Source organism: Nicotiana tomentosiformis, chromosome 3, assembly GCF_000390325.3.
Source record: "Nicotiana tomentosiformis chromosome 3, ASM39032v3, whole genome shotgun sequence".
NCBI lineage: Eukaryota > Viridiplantae > Streptophyta > Magnoliopsida > Solanales > Solanaceae > Nicotiana > Nicotiana tomentosiformis.
The window spans coordinates 113,145,762-113,159,473 of NC_090814.1; the positions used below are offsets into that span (position 1 = coordinate 113,145,762).

The window sequence follows — 13,712 nt, forward strand, 5'->3', positions numbered from 1 at the left end:
GCTAATGAGGAGTTTGTCAAAAGGAAATGTTCCAAAATTGAGGATGTAGATCTCTTGGTGTCCTTTGAGCTGTAAAAACATTTGGGGGGATGTTACGAGTAGCAATTTGTTTGCATCGTCAATAAAATAGGTGGAGGAAGTCTGGGGTTCAAATTTTAGTATTGACAAAAAAATATTAGGTTATTTCTTCTCATCTATTTAAGTTTTGATGGACAAAATAACGTGATACATGTGCTGATGGAGTGATAAGTACTCGGTAGATTTATTCGAGGTATACACAAACTGGCTTGGACAACATCGTTATCGAAAGAAAAAGTAGCAAGTTGCACGGTCAGCTGTCAATAGGAAGTGGGATCGGTCTGTCTCCGAGCAAGCCATTGTTTCTACAAAATAAATTACTAGTTAGACAGGAAAAATCCATCTCTAGTTGTGGTTCTCTTTATTTTGTTTTAAGCAGTAGACCTAAAAGCAAGTAATATAGCTGAAGCCCCTACTCCTACATATTTATCACGGGATCAGACAAGTGTTGTGGCTTGAAATGAGTGTGGATTAGCATATGATGTGTATTTGTTTTCGGTCTTACTTTATTCTTTTGGAAGTCACATCTCCCAAGTACTCGTAGTTAACTAGCTATGTTCCATGACCAAAAAACTAGTGAATTATTAGGCTGGCCTAACAGTTACTTTCACTCTTTGTCAAGCCTATATCTTCAGGATTCCTACAAGGGAATGTGCGAGAGTAACATTTTTTTCTTCGATGAATATTCTAGGCTTTGACATTGACACCCCTAGTAAGAATCTTGTGTTCTACATATTATTTTCCGGTTACCACTCCTTTGAAATACAGGATCAAAAGTTTGTCAAGAAGTTTCCAAGAATACTCGCAGAGTTAAAAGTTGGGAATCTAACATAAATGTCTCAAATAAGTCCCGACTTAGTGACCTCTAGCCATTAATCATAAACTTATCAAAACTAGACAATCACATATAAAAATTAAAAAATCCAAATAAATAAGGTTCTTTCTCTCCAACATTAGATGCAAGAGGGAAAGAAAATTTTATGGATGAGATAGTAAATAAGGTGATAAAATACAAATATATATATATATATATATATATATATATATATATATATATATATATATATATATATAATTCCAAAAATCTAAGCAAAAAATGACCTTTTTCAATGGGTATGGTTAAAATTTATTGAAAACACATAGATGAGTCAATATACAAAATTTGAGAAAGATTGGAAGTGATTTGGACTTATTTGAAATCAATATTCGTAGTTAAAATCGAGTTCAAAAAATTCTTCTGCGACACATGTATAAAACATGTATCACGCATGCATCTCACACACAGGTACACATAAATATACAAGTGATACACATTTGATACAAATATAATACACATTGTAATACACATCATTTTTTTTCATGTTCATCTTTTATTTCGAATTTTCAATTCAAACAACATCAAAACTTCACCAAATCATCCCAAAATTGAGATTCAAGCTCCTTAAGATGTACTCAATCTATTCTAATAACATCCACTCAAAAGAAAGTAAAATTATCACCTTTTTTACTATAAATAATTAATTGGCTAATATTAATAATATTTAGCTAATATTAGTAATATTTTATGAATTGACCAATTTTTTTAATAAGATACTTATAAATGAACATAGCTGGTAGTTCCCTTAAAAGTTTGTCAAATTTCGTAGTTTATGTGATATAAACAAAGATAAATTAGACTATTTTTTACCAAAAAAAAGAGAGAAAAAATTCGTCACTTGGTAAGACAATTTGTAATTTTTACGACTAGATATGATTTTAGTTACTAGTTAGTAAAAATTAAGCCTATGTTGTCTTTTCCTTCTTCTATCTTTTTTTTTTTGTTTGTTTTGCTTAGGTTCTATGTGGTCCTATGTGGTCCATTGAGGAAATTTCATGGATGGTCATTCAAATTTGTGTTCATTACCTACAAGTCACTTTTCTATCTTCTGTTACGTAAAAGTCATTCAATTTTGTGTTCATTACCCAACAGTCGCTTTTCATTCTTTTGTTACACAAATTTTATTTTACTATGCTCTAGTTATCACAATAGTCAATTTAATCAGATTTTACAAATATTTCACATAAAAAGTCTATTATGCCTTTGACATTATAAATCCTCTCATTTATGCAATACCTTTTATATTATATGCTATATTATATATTTTACCCAGGTATTTTATTCATAATTAAAATAACTTAATATTATTTTATTTATTATTTTTATAATATATCTGTACGTTAAATTTTTTCTTAACATTAATTTTCAAGATATATATAAGTAGCAATATTAAATTTGACGGTAACATTACCGTGAATAAATCTCAAGTCCACATTCTTAACCATGCTTAATAAAATATTTTTAATAAAAATTATAAAATCAAAGCTCAATGATTTATCAGCTAAGCCATACCTATTAATCCAATAAATAAAATAGCAACATTTAGCATACTGACACATCGGATTAATACTTTTAAATAAATAATATTAACAAATAAAGCTTTAAAAAACTGAATATTAAACACAAATATCTTTAAAATTTTTTCTAACATTTTTATTAACTATAAAACCAATCATTTGTTAAAACAAATCTATTTTTATTATTTCAAATAAATATTAAAAAATAAATATTTTTTATCATTTTTATATTTAAAATATGTTCATGTTTGAATATGATTAAAAAATTGAATGCCATGAAAAAATTAAATGTATGAATATATTATAAAAATAATAAATAAAATAATATAAAGTTATTTTAATTATAAGTAAAATACCTAGGTAAAATATATTATATAGTATATAATATAGAAGGTATTATACAAATGAGAAGATTTATAATGTCAATGGCATAATATATTTTTCGAGTAGAAGCATTATAAAATCTGGTCAATGTGACTTTTTTGATAAATAGAGTAAAGTAAAATAATTTTTGTGTAACAAAAGAAAGAAAAGTGACTTTTGAGTAATGAACACAAAGTTGAATAATTTTTACGTAACCAAAAAAAAAAAAAACTTTTACGTAATGAACACAAAGTTTAATGACCACCCCTCGTGGTCCATACATCTAAAGAATATTAGCAAAAGCATGAAAAGTGAGCATGAAAATTAGCAATACATGGAACTAGTACGTCTTTGAATATAAAACTCACATATAAAATAAAGTGCTTATATTTGTGAATCAGTGGGGCAAAAACAACCCACCAAACTGCTGTTTTTTATTTTGTGGAAATAAAAGATTGTGCAATCTTTCAAATCTGAAAGTGTCATTTCTTGAATGAAACATTTTCTTCTAAAATGCTTAAAACCTTAATTTGTGGCCCTATTCAATCACAATAACTCTAATCATTCTCATAATGATTATTTGTTCATCAATCCCTTGGTATGCTGAATAAAACAATGGACAAGGGTTCGGCTTGTGGAGCTATCCAACGAAGATCTGGAGAAAGAAAATTGCCAAAAGCAAATCTTAATCCACTAGTAAAGCATGTTTCAACTCATGTCTAGATCCATGGAACTCTATGTTAATGGCTGCTCATCAATATCATATATATGTGGAGCCAAGATTTGGATTTATGGCATTCTAGTATAGTGATATCTAGCGTGTTAGTTATTAGGTTTTAAATTAGAATTTTGCGTATTTAATTAATTATTTTTGTGCAAATACAGAGTTTTTGATTAATAAATCTATACTAGGTTCGGCCAAACCCTTCTAGCTCCCCCCTATTAACACAGATTAACCATTCCGGAGTTAGATATAATTCACGGCTACACATGATTATGATAATCTTAGGTATCAATAAATCGGCTTTTGGAAGCAATACCAGACTTTCGAGGTTAACACATAATCGGAAAAAAAAAAAAGAGCGCTATAATTCATGAATAGTGTCACGATCCGAAATTCTCACCTTCGGGAGCGTGATGACGCCTAACATTTTACTTGCTAGGCAAGCCAACGTTAGAAAAATTTAAACCATTTTTAATAATTCGCCTTAATTAAATAGTAAAGTATACCAACAACTAGAGTAATATCTGAATTTAAGTGAACAAACCAAAATAAATACGATGTCTAAATACCATCCTAGAACTGGAGTCACAAGTGCACTAGCTTCTAGAATAATACAAATAAGGGTCTGAATAAAATAAAGTTGTCTGAAAGAAAGCACACAGCTAAGATAAAGTAGAAGGGGATTTAGAGCTGCGAACGTTGTGCAACTATACCTCAAGTCTCATCTGATAGCTGAATCCGAGCAATTCTACAGTTCGCCATTGGGACCAACTCTGGTATCTGCACAAGAAGTGCAGAGTGTAGTATGAATACAACCGACCACATGTACTCTGTAAGTACTGAGCCTAACCTCGACGAAGTAGTGACGAGGCTAAGGCAAGTCACTTACATTAACTTGTACGCAATAATAGCATGAAAAGAAATAAGACCAGTAAATCATATCAATTTTAATTGAAGTCAATTCAGCAGTCATAAACCTTCAATTAATTTCCGTTGCGGCGTGCAACCCGCTCCAATAATATAAACTTAGAATAAAATCTGTTGCGCCGTGCAATCCGATCCAACAATATAGTTTTTCAATTTAATTCCGTTGCGGCGTGCAACCCACTCCAACAATATAAACTTTTAATAATTCTGTTACGGCGTGCAACCCGCTCCAATAATATAAACTTTAAAATAAATCTGTTGCGGCGTGCAACCCGCTTCAATAATATAATCTAACAATTCTTAAATGTAAAATTATTCCAATAAATATCACATTAAATAAGAATTTATTAGGCAACAAGGCATACAATGATTATGATTTATTTAGGAAACAAGTAATGACAAGTAGCAATTAATTATGAAAATCAGGGAGAAAATAGGTAATTTAATATTTATTATGCTAAATATCAAGTAGCAATTAAGACACATAATTCAAATAAGCATGTAGCAATTATAACATGAATTCAAGATATAATATTGGACAAGGAATATGAGAGAAATAATTAATATACTAATTAATTCATAATTTAAAATGATTTATGATTTTCAGATAAATATGCAAACAATAAATTTGACGATGTATAGGCACTCGTCACCTCGCCTATACGTCGTTGCACATTAAATTAACGTAACAAATAATTCGATGGTCCTATTCCCTCAAATCAAGGTTAACCACGATACTTACCTTGTTTTGAAAATACCAAGTGATCACTCGACCACGGCTTTTCCTTTCGAATTATTCTCCAAACCAATCAAACCTATCAAATTATTTACCAATAATTCAATTGGAGCTTTAGAAATTATTCACATTTCAAAAGTGACTTAATTTAAGTCATTTTCAGAAAAGTCAACCAAAAGTAACGTGGGGCCCACTTTTCGGAACCCGATAAAATATTCACAGAATCTGAACACCCGTTCCGATACGAGTTCACCCATACTAAAATTATCGAATTCCGACATAGGGTTGTCTTTCAAATCATAAATTTTCGTTTTTGGAAAGTTTTAAAAAAAACTCCAATTTCTTCCATCTAAATCCGAAATAAACGATGAATATAAACATGGATTTACAAAATATAATTACTTTCAGATATAGAACACTTACCCAAGTTGAAGTCGTGAAAAAAACCCTTTGGAATTGCCCAAATCCGAGACTCAAAAACTCAAAAATGAGTAAAAATGGCAAACTCCCGATTTTTAAGCATCTTGTCCAACATTTTCGCATCTGTGGACATATTTTTGCATCTGCAAACTCGCATTTGCGAGAAAAATCTCGCATTTGTGAAGTGAGGCTGTCAGGCGAAATTCCGCATCTGCGGATATCATTGTCGCACCTGTGACATCGCAGAAGCGACCAAAAGACCGCAGAAGCGGTCTCTTACGCAGAAGCGGTCTCTTACGCAGAAGCGCTTCAGCCTTCGTAAAAGCGGTCACGCATTTGTGCCTCAGTTCTCCGCAAAAGTGACGCAACTGGCCAGTTCCCAGGTCGCAGAAGCGACCAGCTTTTTGCAGAAGTGGCTGCGCACCTGCGGTCACCATTTCGCAGATGCGATTACACCAGGTTCTGCCAAGAACCAGCTGCTTTCAACATGCTCTAAACGATACGAATTTCGTCCGAAACGCACACGAGCCACTCGGGACCTCGACCTAATATTCAAACAAATCCTGTGATATAATACGGACTTACTCGAGGTCTCAAATCATGTTAAATAACGTCGAAATTATAATTCACACCTCGATTCGGACTTATGAGTTTCAAACTTTTCACTTTACAAAACGTGTGCCGAAACGTATTAAATAAATTCAAAATTACCTCAAATTTTGCATGTAGTCCCAAATAACATAACGGAGCTATTCTACCTTTCGGAATCGAAATCTAAGCCCGATATCAATAAAAGTCAATTTGTGGTCAAACTTTGAAATCTTTAAGCTTTCAAACTTTCATTTTTCGATAAATGGCGATAACTCAAGTTAGGGACCTCCGAATTCGATTTCGGGCATACGCCCAAGTCCCAATTCACGATACGGACCTACAAGAACCGTCAAAATATTGATTCGAGTCCATTTACCTAAAATATTTACCGAAGTCAACTTAAGTGAGTTTTAAAGCACAAATTTATATTTTTATCAATTTTTCACATAAAAGCTTTCCGGAAAAATTTACTGACTGCGCATGCAAGTCGAGAAATGCTGAATGGCTCTATTTGAGGTCTCAAAATACAGAAATAAATATTAAATTTAAAGATGACCTTTCGGTTCATCACATTCTCCACCTCTAAAATAAGTATTCGTCCTTGAACGAAATTAGAAAATTACCCGATTTGGTAAAAAGGTATGGATATCTACTCCGCATGTCCAACTCAAACTCCCAGGTAGCTGCCTCAATCGACTGACCTCTCCATTGCACCCGAACTGAAGGATAACTCTTAGACTTCAACTGTCGGACCTGCCAGGCTAGAATAGCTAACGGCTCCTCCTCATAAGTCAAATATTTGTCCAATTGGACTTAGCTGAAATCTAATATATGGGACGGACCACATGATATTTTCGGAGCATAGACACGTAGAACACCGGATGAACTGCTGATAAACTAGGTGGTAGTGCAAGCCTGTAGGCTACTTCACCCACCTTTTCAAGAATTTCAAAGGGTCCGATATACCTAAGGCTCAACTTGCCCTTATTTTCGAATCTCATTAAACCTTTCATAGATGACACCCGGAGCAATACTCGTTCTCCTTCCATGAATGCAACATCATGAACTTTATGATCGGCATAACTCTTTTGCCTAGACTGAGCTGTGCGAAGTCGATCCTAGATAATCTTGACCTTATCCAAGGCATCCTGTACCAAATCAATACCCAACAATCGAGCCTCTCCCGGTTCAAACCAGCCAACTGACAAACGACATCGCCTCCCGTATAATGATTCATACGGATCCATCTAAATGCTCGACTGGTAGCAGTTATTATAGGCAAACTCCGCAAGTGGCAAGAACTAATCCCAAGATCCTCCAAAGTCTATAACACAAGCACGAAACATATCTTCCATTATCTGAATAGTGCGCTCTGATTGTCTGTCTGTCTGTGGATGAAATGTTGTACTCAACTCAACCCTCGTGCCTACCTCACGCTGTACAACCCTCCAAAAGTGTGAGGTGAATTGTGTACCTCGATTAGAAATGATAGACACGGGTACACCGTGAAGGCGGATAATCTCGCGGATGTAAATCTTAGCTAACCACTATGAAGAATAGGTAACTGCCACTGGAATGAAATGTGCTGATTTGGTCAACCTGTCCACAAATGACCCATGCTGCATCGAACTTCCTCTGAGTCCGTGGGAGACCAACAACAAAATCCATAGTGATATGCTCTCACTTCTACTCAGGAATTTCTAATTTCTGAAGCAAACCATGAGGTATCTGATGCTTGTACTTGACTTGTTGACAATTTAAACATCGAGCTACATATGCAACTATATCCTTCTTTATTCTTCTCCACCAATAATGTTGCCAAAAATCTTGATACATGATGAATAGAATACCGGGAACTATGGGCCTCTTCAAGAATTAATTCACAAAGCCCATCCATATTAGGCACACAAATACGATCCTGCATTCGTAGAACTCCATCTTCCCTTACAGCAACCTGTTTGGCACCACCGTGCCGCACCGTGTCTTTAAGCACAAGCAAATGAGGATTATCATGCTGCCGCTCTCTGATACACCCATACAAGGAAGACCGAGCGATTGTGCAAGCTAGAATCGGACTAGACTCTATAACATCTAACCTCATGAACTGATTGGACAAACTGTGAACATCTGCAGCTAAGGTTTCTCACCAACCTGAATATACACAAGGCTGCCCATACTCACAGTCTTTCTACTCAAAGCATCGACCACCACATTGGCCTTTCTGGGATGGTACAAAATGGTAATATCATAGTCTTTCAACAACTCCAACCATCTTCTCTGCCTCAAATTGAGGTTTTTTTATTTGAACAGATACTATAGACTACGATGATCAGTGAATACCTCACACAAGACACCATAAAGGTAGTGCCTCTAAATCTTCAACGTATAAACAATGGCTGCCAATTATAAGTCATGAAAAAGGTAATTCTTCTCATGAACTTTCAACTACCGTGACGCATATGCAATCACTTTGCCATCTTGCATTAATATTGCACCAAGCCCAATGCGAGATGCATAACAATATACCGTATAAGATCCTGAACCTGTGGGCAATACCAATACTGGCATCGTAGTCAAAGCGGTCTTGAGCTTCTTAAATCTCAACTCACACTCGTTTGACCATCTGAATGGGGCACCCTTCTGGGTCAATTTGGTTAGTGGGGATGCTATGGATGAAAACTCCTCCACAAACCGACGATAATAACCTGCCAAACCCAGAAAACTCCTGATCTCTGTAGTTAAAGTAGGTCTAGGCCAATTCTGAACTGCCTCAATCTTCTTAGGATCCACTTTTATGCCTTCTGCCGATACAACATGCCCTAAAAAGGCAACTGAGTCTAACCATAATTCACATTTCAAAAATTTGGCATATAACTGATTATTCTTCAAAGTCTGAAGTGCAATCCGAAGATGCTGCTCATGCTCCTCTCGACTGCTGGAGTAAATCAAGATTATCATTAATGAATATGACCATAAAAGAATCCAAATAGGGTTTGAACACCCGATTCATCAAATCCATAAATATTGTTGGGGCATTTGTCAGCCCATATGACATCACTAGGAATTCGTAATGCCCATACCGAATCCGAAAAGTTGTCTTAGGGACATCGGATGCTCTAATCTTAAATTGATGGTAACCAGACCTTAAATCGATCTTTGAAAACGCCTTGGCACCCTGAAGCTGATCGAATAAGCCATCAATTCTTGGCAAGTGATGCTTGTTCTTGATAGTAGCCTTGTTCAACTGCGAATAATCTATACACATCTGCATTGAACCATCTTTCTTCTTTAAAAATAACACTGGTGCACCCCAGGGCGAGACGCTAGGTCAAATGAATCTCTGGTCAAGCAAGTCTTGTAATTACTCCTTCAATTCTTCCAGTACCGGCGAGGCCATACGGTATGATAGAATAGAAATGGGTTGTGTGCCTGGAGACAAATCAATATAGAAGTCAATATCTCTATCCGGTGGCATCCCCAAAAAATCTACAGGAAATATATTTGGAAACTTACGGACAACTGGGACTGAATCAACAGAAGGAACATCCACACTGGGATCACGAATATAAGCCAAATAAGCTAGACACCTCTTCTCGACCATACGCCGATCTTTCACGTAAGAGATAACCTTATTGGTGGAATGGCCAAGAGTCCCTTTCCACTCTATTCTAGGTAACACCGGCATGGATAAAGTCACAGTTTTAGCGTGACAATCCAATATAGCATGATAAGGTGACAGCCAATCCATACCCAAGATGATATCAAAATCTACCATATCAAGAAGTAGAAGATCTATGCTAGTCTCAAGACTCCCAATAGTAACCACACATGAACGATATGCATGATCTACACTAATAGAATCTCCTATCGGTGTGGACACACACTCAGAAGCACTCAGAGAATCACGAGGCACAACCAAATATGAATTAAAGTATGAGGACACATAGGAATAAGTAGATCCTGGATCAAATAGAAGTGAGGCATCTCTATGGCAAACTGGAACAATACCTGTGATCACGGCATCGGATAACTCGGCCTCAGGCCTAGCTGGAAAAGCATAAAATCGGGGATGGGCCCTGCCACTCGGAGCTGTATCTCTAGGACGGCCCCTAACTGGCTAGCCTCCACCTCTAACAACCCGACCTTCACCTCTAGTTGTCTGACCCCTGCACCTAGCTGGCCGGGCGGGTGATGGAGCAACCGGTGCCGGTATGATGGCACGAGAATCATGGTGAGATCTGTTGCTCGACAACCTAGGGCAACACCTCCTGATGTGACCAATATTCCCATACTCATAACACCCATCCTGTTGTTGTGGTTGCTGAAGCTGAAGCTGATCCGAACGGGCCGGATAACCGCTATAATGAATCTGGAGTGGTAGTGCACTGATAAGAGCTGAATGTGTACTAAATGCTGGCTTCCAAGAGTAAGGCACAATAGGACTGTGACTCCCTGAAGCACCGTGAGAAGCCTGAAGTGCTAAATAAAATGGCCTGGGAGGATGATCCCTACCATAAGTACTCCTGCCTCCAGGTGAGACGCCTCTGAAATTCCCGTAATGACGGGGCCTCTTATCTGACACTAGCCCTCTCTCCTGAGCATGAACTAACTTGATTTGCCTAGCAATATTCACAGGTGTCTGGAAGGAAATATCACTCCCTATCTCCTTGGCCATCTGAAGTCTGATAGTATAAGTGAGTCCATCAATGAATCTCCCCACTCTCTCCTTTTCAGTAGGAAGCAAGACGATGACATGACATGCTAAGTCCACAAATCTGGTCTCATACTGGGTAACAGTCATACTAACCTGCTGGAGATGCTCAAACTGCCTGCGTTATTCCTCTCTTAGTGTAATAGGAACAAACTTCTCCAGAAATACCTGTGAGAACTGCTCGCAGGAAATGCAGGCGAATCTGCTGGTCTAGTAAATATATAATCTCTCCACCACCTCTTAGCGGAACCAGTCATCTGAAACACAATAAAATTGACCCCGCTGCTTTCAACTATTCCCATGTTCTGCAGCACCTCATAGCAGCGGTCAAGATAATCCTGTGGGTCCTCAGTAGGTGTACCACTGAAGTGAACTGGAAAGAACTTAGTAAACTTGTCCAATCTCAATAAGGTCTCAGAAGACATGGCGGGCCTATCACTGGCCTGTGCGTAACAACTGGCAGAACTATCCTAACTGGCAGGACTGCTGGAGCCTGATACTGGGGAGCCATATGTTCCGGAGCGGGAGTAGTTGGAGTTTGTGCTCCTCCCCCAGCCTGTGAGACAGCTGGTGCCACTGGAAATGTACCATTCTGGGCCACACCCTCCATTAGGCTCACCAAACGGACTAGAGCATTCTGAAGTACTGGAGTAGCTATGAATCCTTCTAGAACCTGGAGTGGTCCAACAGGTACAGTCTGAGCTGGAACCTCCGCTTCGAAATCCACCTGAGGCTCCACAACAGGTGCTGTTGCTCGCCCTCGAGGCTGGGCTCTGCCTCTACCTCGGCCTCTGGCACTACCCATAGTCATAGTTGCTATCGGGGGCTCTAGTCCATGTCCGTCAGTAGATGTATTACGTGTTCTCACCATCTGCGAGAAAATAAGAATAGAATGGTTCAATCATCGATGATAGAATAAAATCGTACGACAGAATAAGAAAGAAGTAATATTGTTCCTAAATTTCATAGCCTCTAGAAGATAAGTACAGACGTCTCTGTACTGATCTTTCAGACTCTACTAGGCTTGCTTGTGACTCGTGAGACCTACGTAACCTAGTACTCTGATACCAACTTTTCACGACCCGAAATTCCTACCTTCGGGACCGTGATGACACCTAACATTTTACTTGCTAGGCAAGCCAACGTTAGAAAAATTTAAACCATTTTTAAAATTTACCTTAATTAAATAGTAACGTATACCAACAACTAGAATAATATTTGAATTTAAGTGAACAAACCAAAATAAATACGATGTATAAATATCATCCCAAAACTGGAGTCACAAGTGCACGAGCTTCTAGAATAATACAAACAAGGGTCTGAATAAAAATAAAGTTGTCTGAAAGAAAGCATGCAGCTAAGATAAAGTAGAAGGGGATTCAGAGCTGCGAACGATGTGCAACTATACCTCAAGTCTCCTCTGATAGCTAAATCCGAGCAATTCTACAGTACGCCGCTGGGACCAACTCCTGTATCTGCACAAGAAGTGTAGAGTGTAGTATGAGTACGACCCCATGTACTATGTAAGTGCCGAGCCTAACCTCGACGAAGTAGTGACGAGGCTAAGGCATGTCGCTTACATTAACCTGTACGCAATAATAGTAATAATAATAATAATAATAATAATAATAATAATAATAATAATAATAATAATAATAATAATAATAATAATAATAATAATAATAATAATAATAATAATAATAATAATAATAATAATAATAATAGCAGAAAAAGAAGTAAGACCGGTAAATCATATCAATAATTGAGGTCAATTCAGCAGTCATAAACCTTCAATTAATTTCCGTTGCGGCGTGCAACTCACTCCAACAATATAAACTTAGAATAAAATCCGTTGATGCGTGCAACCCGTTCCAACAATATAATCTTTCAATTCAATTCCGTTGCGGCGTGCAACCCGCTCCAACAATATAAACTTTAAATATAAATCTGTTGCGGCGTGCAACCCGCTCCTACAATATAATTTAATAATTCTTAAATGTTAAAATATTCCAATTCTTAAGTGAGTTTTAAAGCACAAATTTATATTTTTATCAAATTTTCACATAAAATCTTCCCGAAAAAAATTACGGACTACACACGCAAGTCGAGGAATGCTGAATGGCGTTATTTGAAGTCTCAGAACACAGAAATGAATATTAAATTTAAAGATGACCTCTCGAGTCATCACAAATAGAGAAAAGTCTGAAACCCCTCATTCTAAATTAAGAGATTTTAAATTTTGTTCTGAATACTCACTTCTCTACCCTTATGTACGAAATCTCTATCAAGAAGGCTCAAAATTAATTAACGCTTCACAATCATCGAATTTATTCGAATTTAGAAAGTTTTAAGTGGTCAATGTTGACTTCTTTTTTTTAGTTGGCCACTAAAGTTTAACAAGAACAATTATTTTGAACATGTCACATGCATGAGATGCTAAACAAAGTATTATACGGCTAACAACCAATGACTCAGATTAATTAGAAAATATAAGATAGATCTGCGACGACCCCCATACGTTAATGAACTCTTTATACCTATGGAGTCTCTTTTTGGATAATAATAACCAATGATTATGGTAATGATAGCAGCCACTAGGTGATCTTTAGAAAGAATATTACGATCTAAAGAAGTTCTGGCTTTATTTAATTCAGCCGAACATATGAATTTATTTAATTCAGCCAAAGATTTAATATTTTCCATTCACGAAAGAGTAAGTTATGAATTATTACAAAAGCACATCCAATAAAGTACATATATTTTTTAAA

General features: G+C 36.5%; 1 protein-coding gene across 1 annotated transcript; it reads right to left on the minus strand.

Moving 5' to 3' along the window:
• Nucleotides 1-9,594: 9,594 nt before the first annotated feature.
• LOC138908350 (uncharacterized) lies at nt 9,595-11,755 on the minus strand. The gene is made up of 4 exons (XM_070199011.1): nt 11,564-11,755; nt 11,113-11,387; nt 10,590-11,062; nt 9,595-10,193 (listed from the first exon to the last, which is right to left on the minus strand). Exons 1-4 carry the CDS (start codon nt 11,753-11,755, stop codon nt 9,595-9,597), a joined length of 1,539 nt encoding a protein of 512 aa, XP_070055112.1.
• Between the last annotated feature and the right edge of the window lie 1,957 nt (nt 11,756-13,712).

Coding starts and splice junctions, on each gene's coding strand:
- LOC138908350 (XM_070199011.1), bottom strand. CDS start 11,755: ATGACTATGGGTAGTGCCAGAGGCCGAGGTAGAGGCAGAGCCCAGCCT. Junction 11,063..11,112: donor CCTGCGAGCAGTTCTCACAG/GTATTTCTGGAG, acceptor GGAATAACGCAG/GCAGTTTGAGCATCTCCAGC. Junction 10,194..10,589: donor ACTCCAGATTCATTATAGCG/GTTATCCGGCCC, acceptor TATTTGATCCAG/GATCTACTTATTCCTATGTG.